General features: G+C 54.2%; 1 protein-coding gene across 2 annotated transcripts in view; it reads right to left on the minus strand.

The window, feature by feature from the left end:
- Nucleotides 1-2892: 2892 nt before the first annotated feature.
- FBXW4 (F-box and WD repeat domain containing 4) overlaps nucleotides 2893-21143 on the minus strand; it is an 88591-nt gene continuing 70340 nt past the window's right edge. For both annotated transcript variants that reach the window (XM_034776229.1, XM_034776230.1), the window contains 3 exons: nucleotides 4204-4344; nucleotides 3880-4021; nucleotides 2893-3258 (listed from right to left, as the gene is read on the minus strand). In XM_034776229.1, coding sequence (XP_034632120.1) covers nucleotides 3142-3258; nucleotides 3880-4021; nucleotides 4204-4344 — 400 coding nt within the window. In that variant the 3' untranslated portion in view covers nucleotides 2893-3141. The remainder of the gene's footprint in view (nucleotides 3259-3879; nucleotides 4022-4203; nucleotides 4345-21143) is intronic.

The raw sequence follows: 21143 nt of genomic DNA on the forward strand, positions 1-21143 counted from the left end.
GCCACCCTTCTAGTTCCTTCCTCCAGCCAGGTCAGCCCTGCACTGCTCAGGGGAGATCTAGGTTTACTTGGTCCTACATCAGAACAGGGGGCTGGAGCTGATGACCTCTTGAGTCTATGAAAACAACCTCCCTCTCCCACAAGTCCCAGGGCCCACCCCTGCAGAGTCCAGCCCTGCGAGACCTACACCTGCCAACTCCTCCATACAGCACTTTGCCCACTCCCACATTACTGGCAGACCCTTCCCCCCTTAAAGGTACCACTCTCTGGTTCTCCCAGCAGGGGATGGCTGATTGTTGTCTCTTCAGTTATAAGCTACACAGAGCAGGGATGGCCTTATTCGTTATAACCGCTCCTGCCTGGGTTTCCTTGGCCATGTCCCCATCCGGACACTGACCGCACCCCTGTCTGTTAGCCCTTGGGAACTGACAAACACAGCTTGAGGTTAGTTGAGCTTCCTAGGTACAATGTCAACGTTCAAAAGTCACCTACGGTCCCCCAGAGCAGCAGTGAGAGCCGTGACAAGTCTGCACCTGTCTGTCCCCTGGGGTAGGAGGGGGGCCCACTTTGCACTAGCCCTACACCTGCAGCTGGCTAGTGGCACAGGGCAGTTTGAGTTCTTTGCCCTGGCACACAGCCACGATGCAGGAAAATCCCGTGTCGCTAGGCTGACAAGTCAGCAGGGGATGTGCACTCAAGGGCAGGCAACACAGATTCTAAGACAATGAGAAATAGGTAGTGATGGTGCGGAGAAGAAACACCGCCTCCTTGCGGGCACCCGATTGTTAACATTCCACCATGTTGAAATGTGACCCTTTATTCCTACTCAGCTTGGCTGGTTTCTGATCCAGGACAAAACTTTACCCCTCACCCCCTGGCTACTTATGGTTTCCTTAATAGCCTCTCACAAGGGACTTGGGCAAGGCTTTTTGAAAGGCCAAATGAATTAGATGCCCCAGTTCTTTCTCCACTATTTCATTAAATTCTAACTGCTTAGAGATGCTACTTTGTCCCAATCATGGTCACACAGAAGTTGTATACTTCTGTTACTCCCAGTTTGCCGAAGTCAGGCTCCCCAGTTTAATTCATAGTAGCACCTTCTGGGCCGTTATGAAAAGAAAAACTCCATTGAGTAGCCTCCAACCTTTGGGTCCAGGAGCTGTTTTTTAATAAGATTTCCTAAGTGTTAGCAGCTCAGCCACTTTACCCTGAAGTGCCTTTAGACCTGGGGCTCCATCCCACCCAGTCCTAGGTTAATAGAATTGGTTTGAGTAGGTCCCTCGTTCGCAGAGAAGACCTCACCGTCTGACAGAGCCTCATCTTTACGCTCGGAAAAAAGAGCAGGTCGCCCCCTGAGAGGATGTTGCGAGGTGAATAAGGAAAAGAACGGTCACTGATTGCTGTTATGATTGGTGCCTCATTGGCCTGGAAGCAAGGCCAGCCTGCATGGCGGGAAATGCAGGCAGGGTTGTCTTGTTTCAGCTCGCTCCCTGGAGCCCTCGCCACCTGGGAGCCAATCACCAAAGCTTACCCAGGGACTCTGTTACTTCTATCAAAGAAATGAGGAAAACCAGCACCGCAGGGGAGGAGTTTTACGCACCTACAGTATCACAAACCAGCGAGCCCACGAGAGGTGCCTCGCAGAGGAGCTTGGCTCGGCTGATCACAGCACGAAGCTTAGCAGGCTTCTCCTCCTTGACGTCAGGGATACCCCAAAAGTACAGACCCGTGTAGCCTGACTGAATGCAGAGGTGCAGCTCACAGAGACAGGTCCCAGCATGCAGTGCTCCAGCTACTTAAAGACAGAGCAATGCATGCTGGGATCTGTAGTCTTTGTAAGATGCAGCGGTAGTCCCAGTTAGGGCATCTGCGATCTGCTCCATCTGATGCCACTTAGGCTGCCCAGGAGGCCCTACCTTTGGAGAACTCGGATTTGCTGCTGTTGTACCCGCAAGGCCAGGGAGGCTGAACAGCTTCAAGGCAAGGCAGGGAACAGGGTAAGTCTCTCCTGTACCCCATCCAGCTCCAGGCAGGGACCTGCTTTGAAGGTGAATGGCAAAGAGGTCCCAGCCTGGCGGTTCTGCACGCCCTGTGCAAGAGAGCAGAGCTGGTGATTCCAATGGCATTGCTTGCCCCACTCCGGGGCGCAGGATCAGGCCGATCGATGTAGAGGTTAGGGGCAGATTACGGGCTTGACAAAACATCATCTCCCTGCGAAGGCCCAAGGGCAGGATTCCCTGAGCCCCTTTCCTGCCCTGAGATCAGCGGGTTCGTGGCAGAGGAGGCGGCTGTGGGTTCCAGACCTGCAGCCCGCTGGACATTTGCCATCTACACACAAGAAGTGAAACTCAGACAGGTGCCCAGGCTGCAGACACTTGGGCCGTTTTGCACGTGAGCCTCTCGCGGTGCACGGCTCAGGCAGCGGCATTGGGAACATCGGCCCCCAGTGTCTGTTACCAATTCGGGAGCCTTACGCAGGTTCACAGAATTGAGTCTCTTCCGTTTCCCTTTGACATTTTATTTAGCAAACTGAGACTGCCCCAACCCAACCGACCACGTGCTCCAGTCCCCGCTAGCCGGCCGGCAGAGCCGAGCTTTGGTAGGATTCAGCCAGAGCCTGCCGAGGTTTCAGCTCCCGGATCCATTCCCGTTCGCGGTTTAGGAGGCTGTAACAAAAAGCAGTCAGGACAGCCGGGGCAGGTGCAAAGATGGCTGCGCCTGGCTGTTCGGGGCTCTGCCCCTGCCTCCCAAGCGAAATGCACTGCGCACACAGTCCTAGATTGGCTCTGCACTGCTCAATGCCCGGGAGCAGCGCTGCCCAGCTGACGGGAACGTCTGCGCAGCTCTCCCAGCTGACCCGCCACCGTCGCGCACACAAAACCAAACCAACCTGAACTGTACAAAATAAAAAGGAGTAAAGGACAATTTGCCTTTATTTAAACTAAAAGGCAGGTGAGTCGGAGACAATCTGGCTCTTCCAGCGCTCAAGGGAGATGCTTTCTGGCTGCTAAGGAATCCCTTGAGAAGTCTCCATGGCCGTTTGCCTCTCTCCCGCCCTGCAATCCCTGAGCGGAGCATCAGACCTGCCAACCTGGGAGCGGCCAGAGGCAGCTGTGGTGCGGGAAGGACCTTGGCCCGGGCATCAGGGGGCGGTGAAGTCCAGGGCGTGCAGGGCAGACGCCAGGGCAGCATAAAGGTGGGTGGTGCTGAAGCGGAGGCAGTACACGGGGCTGCTGGTGGGGGAGGACAGCGAGAAGCTCTGCAAAGAATGAGACAAGAATCACTTCTCCGAGCAGCAACCGGAGCAGCCTCTTCCGAGTCAGGTACCTGAGTCACGGGCTGCCATCGTGCCTAGCAAAGGGAATTGGCACGATGGAGACAGGACTCTGCAGAGGGGAGTGTTCCCATGGGGGGTCCCGCTCAGAGAAACTCAAATTTAGGGCTATCAAACTGACACCTCTCAGCAGCCCCGACATCCTCTTCTGGGAGAGGAGGCACAGCCGGGCCATGGCAGCACAGGCTTTCCGCCTGTGCCCCTCCGCCTTGTTCTGCAGACACTAGGGCGAAAGGGGGCCTGGTCTCGGGGCCAACGGGGGGGGGCAGTTTCTGCAATTTGGGGAACTGCACTGAGAACCACAGCTCATCGCACGCAGGCAGTGCACGGCCATCGGATGGGAACGACTTCCAGTCCCCACCCACCTGTGGTCTCCGGGGGGGGAAGACACCGAGTCCAACCTCCGTACTCTGGGCTGTCCGGTCATCGCGCTGCTCTCGAGGCAGACAAAAGCCAGCAGCCTGGCCCCGCGCAGGCAGAGTTAGATACCGAACGGGCACAGAAGGGAGGCTCCTGGGCCTGACGTCACCTTCCATCACGCCTCACCTGCAAACACCTGCTCTGCCGTTTGTCCCAGAGCCGCACCACGCCGTAATATGCGGAGCCGCTTGCAATCATGTGATTCCCATCACTCCTCACGCAGTACAGGGCACTGTCGTGGGGCTCCTCCCACTCCATGACACACTTCCTGTGGGTGGGAAAGAAAAGCCGAGGTAGCTACCTGGCAGCAGGAAACCGGGCTGAGCGCCGGCTCCCCAGCCTCTGCCAGAGGAAGTCGGGAACCCGGACTGGGGCTGGATTCCAATTCCCGCGGAGGATTTGTCCCAGCGGGACGCACAGCCCGGCTGTCCAACCACAGGGCGCGTTTACCTCGTGCTCACGCGCAGGTCCCAGGACCGGATGTAGGTATCGTAGCCGCAGGACAGGAGGGTGAACGGCGTTTCGTAGACGATGTCCAGGACTCCGGCTCCTCGGTGGAAATCGGTCCCTAAGCAGGTCACCAGCTGCCCACTGGAAAGAGAACCAGGAGGGGGACTGCTCACTGCACATCACCAGGACTCTGCGTGGTATAACGCGGCCTTCGGGCGCCTCTCCCCAGTGCACAGCTGCTACTGCCATGGGACTAGCAAGAGCCCCTGAAGTCCCAGGGGCTCCAGGTCTCCTGGACTCGATGCCAGGCCCCTCTGTGGAGGGAGAGTGGCACGGGCTCTGCCCTGCCTTCCCTGGAGCTAGTCACCCTCGCCCTCCTCAGCACTGGTGGGGCAGAGGAGAGATGGGTCCCAGCAGGGCTGTCCCAGCACCGAGGTCTAGCTTTTAACAGCATGCACAAGCCCTCAAAGCCCCTGCATCGCCTCCCCAGACACCAGCCAGGAGGGGAGCCACTGGGGGCTACATTGGGGGCTGAGGGGTCGCCATCGGTCCCTGGTGGAGAAGACTCAGGCCTCGCAGAGGGGGACTGTGCAGCCCGGCTCCCAGCCAGGCCGGATCGGTCCCTACAGCAGGGCTAGGAACGGGGTCAGTTTAGTACCAACCCCTCTGCTGGGAAACTTGCCCTGCCTTGGGCTCTCTGCCTCAGGATGCTGCTCCTAGGACACTGACCTGCATTGTCTGTCTTCCTTCCATCCTGCCAGCCCTAGCACCCCCTGGCCAGGCGTGATCCTCACACTTCCCCCGCAGCCCCCGCCTCACGCAGCACGTGGACAAGCCCCCAGATCGTCCTTGTTGCTCTTCTCTGCACTCCCTCCGAATCCGCCTTGCGCCCCGCGCTCAGCACTGGGGGTCACCCCAGATCCATCCAGCGGGGAACAGTCACACCACACCCCTCTGCAACCCAAAACTGCACCGGCCCGACTGGAGCAAACCAGGAACCCCACGATGCCTTTCCCACCCTCAAATCCAGCTGGCTTGTGCTCTCTCTCGGACATGACCCCCGATCCATACTGGCTCTGCACAGCCACCGAGAGCGGCTGCGAACAGGGAGCCTCCCAGGGCTGCTGAGAAGGTGGCTTGGGAATCCCTCTCCTAAGGGCAGCGACCACCTGCGGCTCCTGGCACATCCCAGACGAGGGCTAGCTCCTCTCAAGCTCGACCCTCCAGCCTTCCTCCGCCGCCCCACAGGCCAAAGACACCAGCCAACCGCAGCTTCTCGGCCGCGCTAGGGAGACCCTGACCAGCTGCTCGGAGGGGCCAAACCCTCCTTTTCTTCTTTCTAGTGGCCTAATCCAAACTGGACACAATGAACCTTCGAGCACCTGCTTTTGAAAGCCCGCCGCACGGCCACCGTCTGAACCAGCCTCTTGGTTCCCAGGACAATGGAGGGCTCTTGAAAGCGGAGAGAATGGGCCCGCCGGTGGGGTCACCGGCAGCCCCCCCAGTTATTTTGTTACTTTCTGCTCCTTGATCCAGTGTCACACAGTTCTGAGGCATCCTAGCCAAATGCCTTAATTCCGTCTGTAATCTGGGCTAAAGCCTGGTTGGGGATAAAGACCACACAAAAGGAGAAAGAGAGTCCCGGGAGATGTTAAAACAAGCAAACACCTTTGTGTCCCGGGAGAGAACTAGCTGCTAAAGCAGATTAGCGGCTGGAGCAGTGGTGTCCCCCAGATCAGAAGGCGAGCCCTGCCCCGATCTTTGCAGCCAGCACGCTTCTATGATCACAGCGCTGGCTGCATGCTGGGGCCGGCCTGTTTCCCCCAGTCGCTCCCCAAAGAGCAGATTATGGAGAATAACCATTTCTTTGTGGCTGCGTAATTCCCTCCGTGACCGTGACTGTGGGCAACTACACCGGCCCTTGATGCCAGGCCCCTAGCAACCATTTAAAGAGGCCAGCCAGCCCTAGTGATGGCCCCCCCATGCAAACCTCTCGGACAAGCTTTAACATCAAGTGCATGAATTAATCCCCCCGACATGAATCCAGGGGTGCTGGGTTATTGGACTTTGTGTTTCTCCAGGCGAGGGATCTGGGGAATCCAGCCTTCAGTCCTCACAGCCTCTCACAATAAATTAACCCTTTCCAAGAGGGGTTTCTATCTGCCCCTCGGCAGCCCTGCACCTGTGGGCAGGTCGGGAGGTTGAAGTGTTTGCAGACTCCGGGCGGGGGGACGCAGGGGCTGTGCTCTGGCCTGGCTGTGTGGCTCTGACACCACAGAGCTTTGGCCTTCTGCTCCCTTCCCAAGGGCAGCAGCGTCTGGATCCACCTCCCGGCCGCAGCGCTGGCCCCCACATGATCCCAGACGGCGGTGCGTTAGCTCAACGGGCACAGGAGAGAGAGCGAGGCTGCTTGGCCTTTCCTTAAGGCACTCGGGGGAGATCTGGGCTCCAATCCTGGCTTTGCCACAGACTCCTGAAAGGCCTTGGACAAATTATGTAATCTATGCCTTGGTTTTCCCATCTGTAAAATGGGGGTGATACTTCCCTGCCTCCCAAGAGCGTCTGCGAAGCACCTGGCAGGTGCTCAGACACTGCGGTGCAGGGGCCGCAGAGAGGAAAGACAGACGGAGATCCCTTTCCTGCCTGTCCAGTGACACCAGCTCAGAGAGGGCGGGGCTGAGGGAGGTTAGAGGAAAGACGCAATCCTGGACCTTGGTCTCCAGCTGTCGCACTGGAGGTGACAGACATGGGTTACAAAAGCAACTGTATACACATGGGACTGCGATGTGGGCGTATCTGCTCCGATTAGCTCCAGCCCAGCCACTCGCGTGCGGGGAAGAGGGCCGACAGCTCCCGAGGAGATGCTCTGCCCTGACATCGCAGGCCTTCCCTGCTTCCAAACAGTCCTCCTCCTCGGCACACAAGGGAGGTGTCCAAGGCCACCCAGCAAGAGCCCCATCTCCGAATAACATGCCTTGTCCACTAGACCTCGCAGCCCCCATGGACCCGGAGAACCGGCAGGAACACATCTCCCCTGTGCAATATACCGAGGGGAGGGAGGGAAGGAAGTCAACATTTCAGAGCTTCCCAAGAGTCTGGAACTGGGAGCCAAGAGGTTCTGATTAGCTCAACACTTGCCAGCCTGTTCCTACATTGTCTAGGCCCCTTTCGAGTCACAGACACCGTGCAGTCTGCTGGCCAAGGCTAGCTTTTCATCCCCTCGGCCCGGCTCAGACAACACAGCCGAGCGAAACATGCAGCGACCTCGTCTGCACTGCGCATTTTCAACCACGCAGCCAGCCCCGTCCTGCAGCGAGAGTCCCTGGGACGTGGCAGGCCTAGCAGAGCAGACAGCATCTCTAGTTCTGATACTTGGCCCGGATATTACACTTCACACCTTCAGCAGGGCAGCAATTAACTTAGTTACTGCGGGAGAAAAGCATTGAGCACTACGTGTCCCCCTTTGATGGGTCCCTGGGGTATTTTGGGATCACAGCCCGATAGGGCAGAGCTCTGCTCTGTTCTTTCCCGCTCCCGGTGCTTGGTGTGTTACGAAGGAGACATGGAGGAGCCAACGAGGCAGCGGAGTCCCTGCCCCAGAGCGTTTACAGCCACAGGAAGCCCGAATAAGCAGCCGCGAGTGCCCCTTGGTGCCAGCCCTCGGGAGCCCGCAGCCATGCCACCCTGGCAGGTGGGAACCCGCGCAGCTCTGAGCAGTGGTGGTGTGCAGTGAGGGAGGGTCATCCTTGGCCTACTCCTGCCACCAGCTCTTCAGCACCCGCTGCTCTGGAGCTGTCTGTCCCCTCCGTCAGCACCTCGCCGCTCCGCCAGCCCGGGCCGGGGAGGGGAAGGGAAGGGGGGGAAGGTGTTGGCAGACGGAGCCCACTCAGGCTTCTCCGCTCAGACTTGAACCTGAGCCCTCCCCACTCCGAGGTGCGAAGGCGACTATCACTTGAGGTCTCAGCGACACCTCCAGGGACAGGCGGGGAGCCCCGCGCTCCAGCGCCAGACGCCCAGGCTTCTTCCTGGGCGGTGAGGAAGCAGGCAGCCGGCTGGGAAAGAGGGAGCACACTGACCGCTCGTCGGGGCTGCTATCTCTGGGCACCCCCAGCTGGCTCTTGGACTGCTCAGCATGGTTGCTTGCGTGTCCGCTGTCCCCCAACCAGCTGTTGGGGAGACCTTCCCCCCGGACAGACTGACCCTGCACAAACAGGAAGGGACAATTGCAAGCTGTGTCTGCTGGACCAAGGAGAGTGCGCTCGCACGCACGCGCACACACACACACGCACGCACACACCTGGAGTGCTCCCTGCCTGCCTCCAGCTACCATAGCTCAAACCACTCTCCCCACAGCACAGTCCTCTGCTCTGCGGAGCGTATGGGGGATCTGGGGGGCAGCACCCACCAATGCCACCCCCAAAGGCTAATCCCTGGAACCCTTTCAGGACGGGGAGCGTTTTATCTGACCGTCACATCTCAGGGATGGGATCCGCCCGTCTCTCCTCTCCCCTCAGCTATCCCTCTAGCTCCCCTTCCTCCACCCAGTCCTTTACTGGCGCTCACCAGATTGGGGGGCCCTGGCGAAACATGCTGAGTGCGGAGCATAACCCCGCCGTCTCGCTCTGGATCTGGGGGGGAGGGGGAATCAATGTTCTGATCAGCCTCGCTGCTCAGTCCTCTCCCCCCGAGCTGCCATCCCCAGAGCAACGCTTGGAGACGTTCACCCCCGTCAGCATCTTTCCCACACCGCGCGCCCCCCGATCCGATCGCTCCTTGGCCCTCACAGCTCCCTTGTCCATGCGACAAATGGTCGTTTGCGGACGGGCTTGTGCAAAGCGGGGCCCTGGTGCCTCTGCTAGCACTCAGCCCACTTTCGAGTCATTCCCCCGGCCCGGCCCGCACACATTTGTTATTGTACAGCCGCATTCATTAGGTGAACATCTGCTGCCGCCGTGCTCCCCGGCCCGCGCATGTTTGGGGCCGCTTGTTTGCTTTTTATTTCCCCCGCTGTTTGTTGTTTTCCCCCCGCTAATGAGCCTTTAACGTGCGGGCGGCCGGGCGTGCTCTCAGGGGCACTTGTCTGGGCTCCTCTGCATAGGTTTCATTTATGTTTGTTTGTTTGTTAAAAATAGGAGATGAAAGGCTGGGGGGGGGGAAGGAGCCAATGGAGCTGCACTGATAGGAGAAGCAGCAGCAGAGCGGGAGGGGGCCGGAGACCCACTCCACTTGGGATTTACTCCGGGGGGAAGGTCACCAGCCGGCCTGTTGCACCGCCAGGGACAGACCCCGGACCCGACTCGAGATCCTGCTGCTTCCACTAGCCAGCGCTCGCTCCTTCGGGTGCGTATTGGGAGCCCACTGGCCATCACAAGAACATGGTCCCTGCAGCCATGTCACTGCACAAGCTGGACCTCAGCTCCCGGTGCTGGGGAACTGCATCCCGCCCCCAGTGAACCCCGGCCTGGTCCGTCGGGCAAAGGGATCAGCGAGTGGCCTTCCTCTCCCTGGCCCCCAGCCCCGAGTCAGCCCCTAGCTCGGGGCACCGGGCTGAAGCGGTGATGCCACTGTCATCCCGAACCTTGCTCTAACCCTCAACTCCCGGGCATCAGAGACCAGCCAGGCTGCTCGCCTGCTTTCGGACGGTCTCTGTAGCAGCTTCGCGAGGGAGGCTGCCTCCGAGGTGGGTATTTCTACATCGCCCCATCACTGCAGGGCCCAAAAGCAGAGCTAGGAAGTTCCCCTTTCTCTTCCTTCCCCGCCCGGTGGGAAATCCCTCCGTTAATTACAGCTTTGGGGGGCAGGTGGGAAAGGAACGCAAGTGTGTAGAAGTCACTAAGAACGTCCGGACTGGTTCAGACCAATGGTCCGTCTAGCCCAGGATCCGGTCTCTGACAACTGTCAGTTCCAGGTGTTTCACAGCAAATGAACAGAACAGGCGATTATCGAGTGACCCATCCCGTCGCCCATTCCTAGCTTCCAGCAGTTGGAGGTTTAGGGACACCCAGCACAGGGCCATCTTGGCTAAGAGGACTGATGGACCTGTCCTCCAGGAACTGATCTAATTCTTTTTTGAGCCCCGTTATACGTTTGTCCTTCACAAAATCCCCTGGCAAGGACAGGTTGACTTCGCATTGTGTGAAGAAATACTTCTTTACGTTAGTTTTAAACCTGCTGCCTATTAATTTCATTGGATGACCCCTGGTCTGTGTGTTGAGGAAACGCAAAGTCACAGCGATGAGTTTTGAGGTGTTTAGTTCTGCAGGTTAATGAGCAAGAGGTCCAGGGCCCATGTGCCCAGGAAGGAGGAATCGACAATATAGTTTCCTACATTCTAAGAAGTGCAATTTAAATTCAGAAACCAAACTTCCCTATCCAGAACTGGCACCTAGCCCGTTCATGCAATAGTAAATGTACCAGTTCCATGGTGCACCAGATCTCAAAGGAAACCGTTCCCTCCCTGAAGCCAGGCTACAGCAAAGCCTGTACCTAATCCAGTGTAACATTTCACCCGCCCTGTTCAGCAGAGTGAAGATGTTTCAGGAAGCGCTTGGCCTGGGGCAATTCAGTAAGACAGACAAGGTCTCTGCGGATGAGAGCACGCACGAATGCACACCTGATTGTGCTGTGCGAATGCGAGAAAGGAAAGGTAATGCGCACTCTGAGCCCAGCCTACAAAATCACAAGCCTCTCATTCATCTAGCAGACGTGCCCGTCTCCTGGCCTGAGTCAAGCTGTAAAAGGTTAAAATGCCCCCTAATTTGTAATCCCCCTGCTTTGGCTCTTGCACAAACTGCTCCTGCCTCTCCCCGGGCTGCTCTACACGGGCAGTTCACATCGGCACAGCTACCACATCCGAGAGAGATGGCTAGGCCGACCTAACCCCTGATGGAAACAGCGATAGGTCAACCCAGTGCCTGTGGGGGAGCTGGATTACCGACAGTGACGGGAGAAGCCCTCCCATCGCTTTGGGGAATGGCTACACTGAAGGGGCCGGTGACTTTCACAAGCCATTCTCCTCTTCCCTTACACTCAATCAGGGAGCAGAAGCCATACCCGTTGGCCTAGGTGGCTGATCACGCGGCAGTAGAAATGAATAGCAGCAAGTTCATATGGTGGCCACGGTTTGCCAACAGCTCATCTGCCGACATGTTTGAGCAGCAGGAACAAATTCAAGAAAATCCAACACAGTTAACGAAAAATTCACAAACAAGACGCATGTGCCACATTCATCAGATAAACAGATTGCTGCAACCGTTCGACTAGTCTACCAGAGCCATTCTGCAATACACCTGCTCTGTAAAGCTTGCGGACAAACTGTTCTACAGAGAGTCAATTCAATTAAAAAAAAAAAAAAAACTCTCTCTTTCATTTAAAGTTAAGGTTGTGACGCCAAGCACTCAAAAGTGAGGAAATGGCAGAGTTAAAGCTGGCCGTGGTGCCTTAACTCTGCCCCCTTGTGCATGTGCAGTATGATACAGTCAGTAATTACATCACCACCCACTGTTTCCCCTTAAGGGCTCTTGCTTTGTTCAGGGCACTGGATGGGCATTGCTCAGCGAACGAGGCCACAGCCAGTGTGATGTTCAGGGAGTGATCTCATCCTGCACATCACCCAAACCCAGCACTACACAAGGACCCTTTTCCTTTTGTTATAGGCCACCGTAGCATCTGAGCACATCCCAGACAATAAGGCAACACTCCTGGGAGGTCAGGAAGCCCTATCCTTATTTTGTAGGTGGAGAACTGAGGCAGACGCACACTATGTGACTTAAGGGCCAACAGGCAGCCTAGAGCAGAGAGACAGGACCTGAACCCATTTCTCCTAGGTCCCAGGCCATCCCTTCCTGTGCACCCGTCTCATTCACTACACAACTGCCGCAGTTTATCTGGCTTGCAGCTCTCTATAGTGCCCATCACTGTACTTTCTAAAGGACAGATTTTCAAAGGTATTCAGAGCCCAAAGATGCAGGTAAAGACGTGTGAACAATCCCCATACACAGCTATTTGCATCTTTGGGCCCTGACCACCTTTACAAATCTGGCCCAAGTGCTTAAGGCGGCAGGGGTGCTGTGACCCTCAGCCCAGTTCACTACACCACCCTGCAGAATGGTCTCCCAAGGGAAGTGCTGGAAACCCTAGCACTGGGGCAATTTAAAGTCTTTGGCCTGGACAAGATACTTTCAGGAACAACCCTGAGCTGGCCCTAGGGGAAACGGACTAGGTGAGGTCCAATCAGCTCACTCTTTTCCTGGTTTAGTGGATGTGGTCGCACAAGAGTATTCTGACTCCTCTGCTCCTGGAATGGGACTTTGAGACATCGAATGGCAACCCGGCGCTAGTGCTCTGGGGAATGCATCTAAGAATTATTAAGTCCAGACAGGACCAACAACCACAGGCATTTTGTTCAGACATTGAAGTTAGAAAACCCTTGATGCATTTCCATTAGTTTAGAATCCTTTGGACAAACAAACGTTTTTATGACGTTAGTTTTAAAATATCCCAGTGGGATTTTGTTTGGTTTTTGAACTCTTCCCTTGTGTTGGAACACTGAACACAACAGCATTCCTAGGTCATAAGAACCAGCAACTGAAAGTGAGTTTCCCCCGCCCAGTTGGGTGAAATACAGAAAAGCAAACAGGAGCAAGGACGAAAAGTAAGTTAGAGAATTGAAAATGGAAGATTGGACATATCTAAGGATACAATCCAGCCTTGTGCAAATCAAGGGGAGTTAGATTGGGCCCAAAGGCAGAGTTAATCCATCATGAAGCGAAAGCTGCCTTCGCTCTTCCAAGGAGTGATAATTCTTTTTGGTAACTTCTGGGATTTTCAGAAGATCTTCTAACCCACTATAGCTGAAAACAAGCAAACCGTTACCTCTCTGCACTCTGTTCAGCTGCTTTAGGTCTTTGCCAGGTGTTTCTTTGGGACAAATTTAGCCCAGCTCTTGGTCTTAATGCTACAAGCAATATTCCACTCACTGGTTCCGATTTTTAGATTAGTTTGATTCGTCGGCATCTACAGCCCCCAAATGTTCACTTTCTACAAATATTCAGCATACCAAATTTGTTGGTAGGCGTGTTCAGGGAATCAGTTAATTGTATGCAAAACAGAGAGTGTGTCCCAAAACCAAATATTTGAATGTATAGAACAAATATTCACTCTGGAAATCAGTTTCTATGAATTATGCTCATCCACCAACCAAGGATGAAAAGTGATTCCATGTAACCTGTGTCCAATCAACTAACCAAGGCAGCTGGAATGTGGATTTCAAATAGCAAAACACTTGCAACCAACCAATTGTGAATGATCTACAGAATAAACAAATTATTTCAGTGCAAGTGATCTGGATGTTTGAACACATCAATTCAAGAAAGTCATAAGCCTGCCCTCCAGTAATGGCCAACAGGGGAAGGAAGCAAAATTCACCTAATAAAATTACGCACAATATAGCGTTTGCCCAATTCTAGTTAGCACACTTGGAGAGAGCACCAAAACTCCCAAGTGACCTGCAGAGGAGCGCAGTAGGGGCTGCAGACAACTAAGGGAAATACAAGCTGAATCAATACCAAGGAGAGGCAAGGCCTAGCCATACAATGAATGGATATACACCAAGGAGCCACACCCATCCTGCACCCAGATTATTTTCACTGCATCTTTGCAGCGTTATCCCAATGTTACTTTTTTCATGTACCTGAGGCCTGTAGGTCCAGCAGGGAATCGCACAGGATTAGGAGTCTACGGAAGCGTCTCAATCTTAAATGGGCCACAGTAAGGAGAAGCGTTCCAAGGTGTGGAGACTAACAAAGGGAAGGATCACACTGAGTTTGCAGAGACTGTTTTGATCCCCACGGTGCCCTGTTAGCAAAGTTCCCAGAGCCAGCTGGAGGGAGGCAAGCTTTTGGATACAGGGGGCAGTAGGGGGCGGTGACACCAGAGGTGGAGGGGATGGGGAAAGAGTTTTGCCCTCTTTTCTTCTGCTTTCTCTGAATTGGCCCACACACACTTTAAATGGTCCAATAAAAAGATACAATTTCTTTACCTTGCCTGCTCTGGGACCCTGTGAGTTTTTGTTGTCCGGGTTCCCGTAAGGTTAAGTTCAGAGGATAAACTGACACGCTGGGCTATGGGAAAAAGCCAGTTTCTTCAAATAAAGCCACGACGGTGCAAAAGGGACCCCGCTGGGGCTTTTATTTGGGAAAACAAACAGAAGTGGCACCAAGCCCTTCTGCTTTACGGACCAATTTAACTATAAAACCAATGTTCTCCCTCTCGGGGGTGAGGAGGGGAGAGAGACGGGGACATGACAATAGCCTGAAACCTTGGGGGGAAAAGGACAAAAAAAGCTGTCTGTCCCCTTGTCTTTCTTGTCCCTGGCTCCTTTTCTTAGCACACGTGTGTTCTTGTAAAAACGATTAGATTGCAATTTGTATAACACGGTGACCCCCAAATTCAGACATTTAACCCCTTTTCTCTGCAAAGAATGTCAAGAATGTCTCTCTGTCTTTCTTTCCAACGGGAGGAGTGGGGGGGAATTCTCTCAAACTGTGATTTCTGGGCAAAGAAAAAAAAAGCCAGGGGAGGAAAAGAGAGAGGGAATTCTCAGAGCCTCTTGCACCACTTGTGTGGGAATAAGTAACTGTATGGCTCCTTTCTGGACAGAGCTCTGGAGGTCTTCTTTAGTGGGCAGACAAAAAAAATGGAGAATCCCAATCAAAACAAAGCCATCTGTTTAAATGAGCGAGTGCTAACCAGCGGCAGAGGGGTTCCTCATTCACTCGTTTCCATTCTTCTCCCCGGCTTCTGTTGATTCTCTCTCAACCCAGGGAAAAATAAAGATTGCTCGGGCTCCTGGGGATGAAACTGATCAATGCACAAGGCACTTTCACCCCCACACACACACTTTGCTTGTTTCAGGTGTTGTCAAGTTGTCATAAATACGTCTGAGTGGGAGTGAAAGGGACGGTTTGTGCTCTAGGACACGCAAAGCCAAGGGCAGAAGTTGGCCCCCTGTTTGTTTGGAATAAGAAGTGCCTGAAGCTGCAGTGAGAACCTCGGACTAAAAAAACTTTAAATTGTGCTAGTGGGGAAGATGCATGGAGAGCCACAGGTCAACACTGGTAAGGGAGGAGCCTACAAGACTGCAGCCAGGGCCCAGAGAGGTGACGTTAAAATCACCAATAGAGGACAAAAGAGCCCAGAACTGGTTTTGGAGATTTTCTATAGACCCCAGGAAAACAGATCACGTGTTCAGACAAGCCTCAGGCCTTTGGATACAGCTAACGGAGAGATCGCAAGACGGGCTGCACAAGAAGCTGCCGTCCAAAGACCTGGGATCGGATAGCTGACCCATCAAACCCAGCATCCTGCCTCTGACTATGACCAATGGATTCCTCAGAGCAAGGCAAGAAAACCTCAGGTAATGCCTTTGGGTTACCTGGGGAACTGGAGGGGTTCCTTCCTTCCTTCCTGACATTCCTTCCTCATCTCTCAGGCAATCCGTTTGTGCCTGAAGGCAGAGGATCCATCTTCATTCCTAAAAGCATCCGTCTATTTTTCTTTTAACTAGAACTAAAACCTGGCTCCGATCTCTCCATTCAGCTGTGTAATGGGTCCTTTTCATTAGGACTCATTGTATTGCAGTAACGTTGGAAGGTCCGAACCAAGACGAGGGCCCTGCCACACTGAGCATTGTACAAAGCACCCAGACAGAGGCCCTGCCGCCGAGGGCTTACAGTCTGAACAGACAAGACACAGGGAAGGGAAGGGAACAGAGGTGACATGACCTACACAAGGTCACAGAGCAGGTCTGGGGGTCAGCTGGGAGAGGAACCCCCACTCCACTAGACCATATTACCTCTCACTCCACTACCCCCTTCCATTTAGAGTTCTGGGGACAATACGGAACTTCAGTTCCCCAAATAATCCAAAGGACACACAACGCGGCATTAGAATCTGGGACTTTATCGAAGTAAGCAGCTATATAGAAAAACAAACTCGCTCCACGCCAGCATGGCATAAGCCCAGGCAATAACTAATCAGCAAAACCAAGGTACTGTAGGAGATTGGGTGAATTCTGGGTCTACAGCCATTTCTCAGTCCCTGTCTCTGGAGCCTTAAAAGGTGGCATCCATGCCAGATATTTACCATCATACAATATCATTCCCGCCTCTTGGCAACCTCTATCCATTTTTGACTATCAAGAGGAAGCCGACTTAAATGGCTTACTCTGGTGGGAGTTTCTACCAGCGACCTCTCCCCCCATTTGGGATGTACTACATCAAAATTACTTAACTGGTTTGCTCCCCTTCCTCCTCCCCCCAATCCTAAAATCCTGGAGGATCCCCTAGGGTTTGTTTAAACTCTCCAAGCTGTAAGGTTTCACTTTCTGCAGGACTTTGGTGGAATTTAACAGAAGACACAGATCTAAAACTTCCATGGTGTACCAAAACCTATCCCTCGACAAAACTCTCTCTATGAAGAGTTAGAAATACAGCTTATAACTCGGATCTGATCCTGCAAACCCTTATTCTCCCGAGTACCCCTACACACCCAGCTGGTCCCAGTGAATTAGTGGGGCTACGCAGAGTACAGTCTTGCAGGATTGGGCACGAGGCTTAGAAAGACTGGATTTCAAAATGGGAACCATCAGTAATGGTCAATTTCTCTCACTATTCCTAAAATAACTAAAGCGTCTGTCCTCAATCAGAATATCCAGAAAGGTGAAGACACAAACGTAAAGACGCACCAGCCCTGCTGACAGCTGCTGTGGTGGCTTTGGTCTTTATGTTAAAAGCTACAAATGTAGATAGGATTAATATGGTTTGAGACGGAAGAGACCTGTTAGTGCATCCACTCCACTCCCTTGCAAGAGCTGAGGGGGACCCGGCTCACGTTACCCGAACAGACACTAAAGTGGATCAGTCACCGTGCCAAGCAGCAGCAAATTCAGCAAGCTGCGGGTGCAGCGCCTTCGGGTGGCATGTCCTGCGTGGCCACTCCGGCTTTGTTTTCATAGCTCTGCGGCCTGATCCCGGACACACCCAGAGGTGTATTACTGCCGCTGCCTGACCTGCAGGAACCTTCCCCCGCCCTCTCGGCACCGTGGCCGGTGCACACACCTGGAACTCCCCTCTCCCTATTCCCAGCAGACTTTGTGAAGCCCCGCACCTTTCACCTGGCTTTGTGCCGGCGCTAGCTTCCCACTGACATCAAAGGGGCCCTGCCTGGAACACCTGAAGAGGAGGCAGGAGGCCTGCCTGAGTCAAGAAATGCAACTCTGCATCTTCCCCTCGGTGCGCCCTCTCCCTCGCTCTTTTTCATTCCTTTGAAAAGGTGGCAGAGATAAATGGAGAACAAAAAAGCTGCAGCCTTCGTCCACACCACCCCTACCACTTAAGGGGGAAGGGACCTTTCCGAAAAAAAAAACCCACATGTGCTCCTACACAATGGCTCAAAAGGCCGGGCAGCACCAGCCCACTTTGTACTGCTAACAAGGGAAACCTAATTACAGGAAGAGGGCGAAGAGGGACAGATAAAAGGGATACAAAATTTCAACATCTGTTGCCATAAAGGGATAAGAAGTGGGGAAACGCAAAGTGTCAGTTTGGTGTCAGAGACGGCGTAAAGCCGATTTCAAAGGGCTCGGGGGACGGAGGGACCCAAAAGAGAAATTAGAGGGTTCTTTAAAAGAGAAAAGAAAAGAAAACAAGCTGCCACAAACGCTTTCAAAGGAAAGAGTTGGGATATTGAAAAGGAAGAGAGAAGCAGGGACTGTTTAACCTTAGCACAGTTAACATGCCTTCTCCTGCGTCTCAGGGCCCATGTGCCTCTGGGGGAGTAGCACGCTGCAGGTTTACAAAAGAACAGCGTGGTGCTTTGCATATTCCAAGTGTTCGGGACACAGGGACAGCCATACTGGATCAGAACAATGGTCCCTCCAGAACCAGCTGCTCCCCAGGCCGGTGCAGAGAACCCCAGAACGGACAGACCTGGGATAACCTGCCCCAGGGGTTAGCTGATGGCTATGCCTGGAGGCAGGCAGGGTTTCTGTTCTAAAAAGTGGCAGAACAGATCATGCCTCACAATCCCAGAGGGAGTAGGTGTAATTGGGCCAGTCATGACCTGAGGACTCCTTACTTGCTGAGCAGTGATACTGAACTCAATGCGGTTCCAGACAGACAAGCAGTCCCTGGCCACGTCCCAAGGAGTTCAGAATCTACACCAAGTGCACTGGGAGATGCCGAGGAAGGTTCCATCCCACACCACCTTGCCCTTCAAATGGGCTGGGGACAGTATTTTTACTGAGCCCTGTTAGCGCCTGTCGAAAAAAAAATTTTTGGGAAGGGTTTAACACGAAGCGGGCATGGGCAGCTGGCATGCTGGGATAGAGAGGGAGCGCCAGGCGCACGGCACAACATGGAAACAGGCGAGAAGGGTCAGACCCCATAATGGGCAGAGAAAGGTAAAGTGCCTTGCCAAAGGGAAGTCCGAGGGACTCAGCGGGGCAGCGGGGGTTAGAAGTCAGGACGACCTGGATGCCAGCCCTAGCCCGCCTTCCGAGGCAGAACTTCAGAATTACCCATGCTAAGGATGGGAAGGCCTGGAGCATGTAGTCCCGGTGGAGGCAGGCGTGTTCCCTACCGCAGATTCTTTGCCCTCACTTTTGGCCACACCACGAGATGCACCGTAACAGCATTTCTCGTATGGACGGCGCTGTAGCATCCCCGTGCGCTCAGACCTGGCAGAGTGGAACGACCCGCCAGGATTTCCATCCAAGAACGTCTCGGGGTAATTCCGATCGCCCCCATCTGTGAGGGTGAGCTTGCAGGGCACTCAGAGCCTCCCAAACACCTTTGGGACCCAAGTAGAATAGTGTCAAGCTTCCAGTCACTACAGCACAAGGCGTTAAGACCCCACGATATGTCCCGGAGGACAGAGTCTAAGGGATCATCTCAAAATACTCATTTGGAAGCAACAGGTCTTATTCACACCAGGCGAGAGGACCAGCTGTGTGCCTGCAGCTGGAATGTCAGCCAGCAGTCAATGACTGGGCATTACAGGGTCATTCCACTGCCTTCGACTCCGTTTTGCAAATTGCCTGTGCTGGTCTGGTCCGATGCCATCAGCTGACCATGTTCAGAACTAAAGATGGTTAGTGGGGAAGGAGGGGCCTCTCCTCCCCCAACAAATATCTTCAACCCAAACTCCAGCCAACCCTGTGCCAGGCTCAGAAGGAGTTTCCAGGGGAAGACCCTGTCCTCGTCCCCATCCCTCAGTGCGACACAACAGGACACCCCAGAGAACAGAAAAGGACCTAACATCTTCATGCCAAGAACAGCAACTACAAATATCAGCCAAGGATTTATCCAGTCTGGAACCAAGAAGATCTCCGGTTATTTAGCTTTAAATCTTTTGTAGCAAGTTCCAACTCTCAGCTGTGGAGAATTCAAGAGACCACCCATCCCAAGGGAACAGGAATTCTCAGGAGACCACCACAGCTTAGTGTCAGGTGTTGGACAGCAGGAGCACGGACATGACAACTGGGGGCTGATCCATGCTCCAAGTTCCTGGGGGGTTTCACTATAAGCGGCAGAGGCAGGTGAAGACCTGCTCTCAGATACACACATGCAGCTCCCACCAACCTGTCAGGAGCAGCAGCATGGCCGTCCTAGGTCACAGAACAGCCCGGGGCGCTCGCAGAGAGGCGGTCAGTGATGACGGTCTTCCCACCCCGCCTGACTGATGGTAGCAGAAACACTCTGCACGGGTGCTGCCTTTCAACTCTCACCGATAGCTCTGAGCAAAGGCCATGCCAGCTCGAAAGGCTCTGCTATTTCTAGAGATCCAGGGACTGGTCTCTGGCTTCCTGAGCCAGTCAGGGCTGGCAGTGCTGCGGAAACCGCGGGCACAGACCTGGTAGGAGCAGCCCATAGTGCTTTCCCATGGACACTGCTGCTGGCCAGCATAGGAGCAACACCAACGAGCTCGGAAAAGGTGTCCCAAGCAGTGGTCCTTGGCTGGGGAGAGGGACATTATATGGAGAGGTTGAGAACTGCTGGGATTGAGGTCTTCCATCCCGTCCCGCCCCGCCACCCACGGAGCTGCTTTGCTTTCCACCCGAGCCACACATTTCACCAGCAGCCCCTTGCTCTTCCACTGAAGTGAGCTCTCCATCCAGAAGTGCATCCTCACAGGACCCCGGGCCACCATGGGGATCTCCCGCAGCTCTGCGGACAGAGCCCACGGTTGCACTCCAGCTGGGACAGGTGAAGAGGGAAGAATCGGCCCGATGAGCGAGGCCCATTGGCTTGGCTGTCCCAGCTTTTTGATCTGCCTGTCAATCAGGCTTTGGCCTTATTGAAAGATCAAACTCCTTCATGCCTGTTTGTTACCTTAATCCTATTTTCTGCACAGCTTTATTATCTGTTCGGGCTTCTCTGGGACAGGCTGTTGGATTGACTAGACCCTTAACCCTGGAGCCTGTCCCTCCGCTCCCGGCAGATGCTTCCATTCGAGAGGAGCCAGGAAAAGTTCAAGAGCACCAGAGGCCCCAGCCAGGGTCTCGGAGCCTGTCTATGCACCTTCAGTATTGCAAAGGGCCCCCGTCACCTCAACATCTAAGCACCAGTCTGGAACCGAACAGCTCACCACCCCGTTCACCAAAGAGCACGTGCCAGGGTTAATTCTGGACAGCATCAGTTATGACAGGACTTTGGTTTTTCTTTAAAGATATAATAAAACTGAAAACTTAAATCATCAACTATAACTATAGAATAGCAGGGTAGACAGCCAGCTGTGACAGACAGAACTGCTTCTCTCTCGGCCCTCAAACCTGACCCCCTAGCTCTGCCAGTGCACCTCAGTCCTGACACACACCCCACCCATTCCTCCAGCCCCTCAATCCTAATCCACGGCCCCACTGACCTTTCAGTCCTGGACTA

Source organism: Trachemys scripta, chromosome 7 (genome assembly GCF_013100865.1).
Source record: "Trachemys scripta elegans isolate TJP31775 chromosome 7, CAS_Tse_1.0, whole genome shotgun sequence".
Classification (NCBI taxonomy): domain Eukaryota; kingdom Metazoa; phylum Chordata; order Testudines; family Emydidae; genus Trachemys; species Trachemys scripta.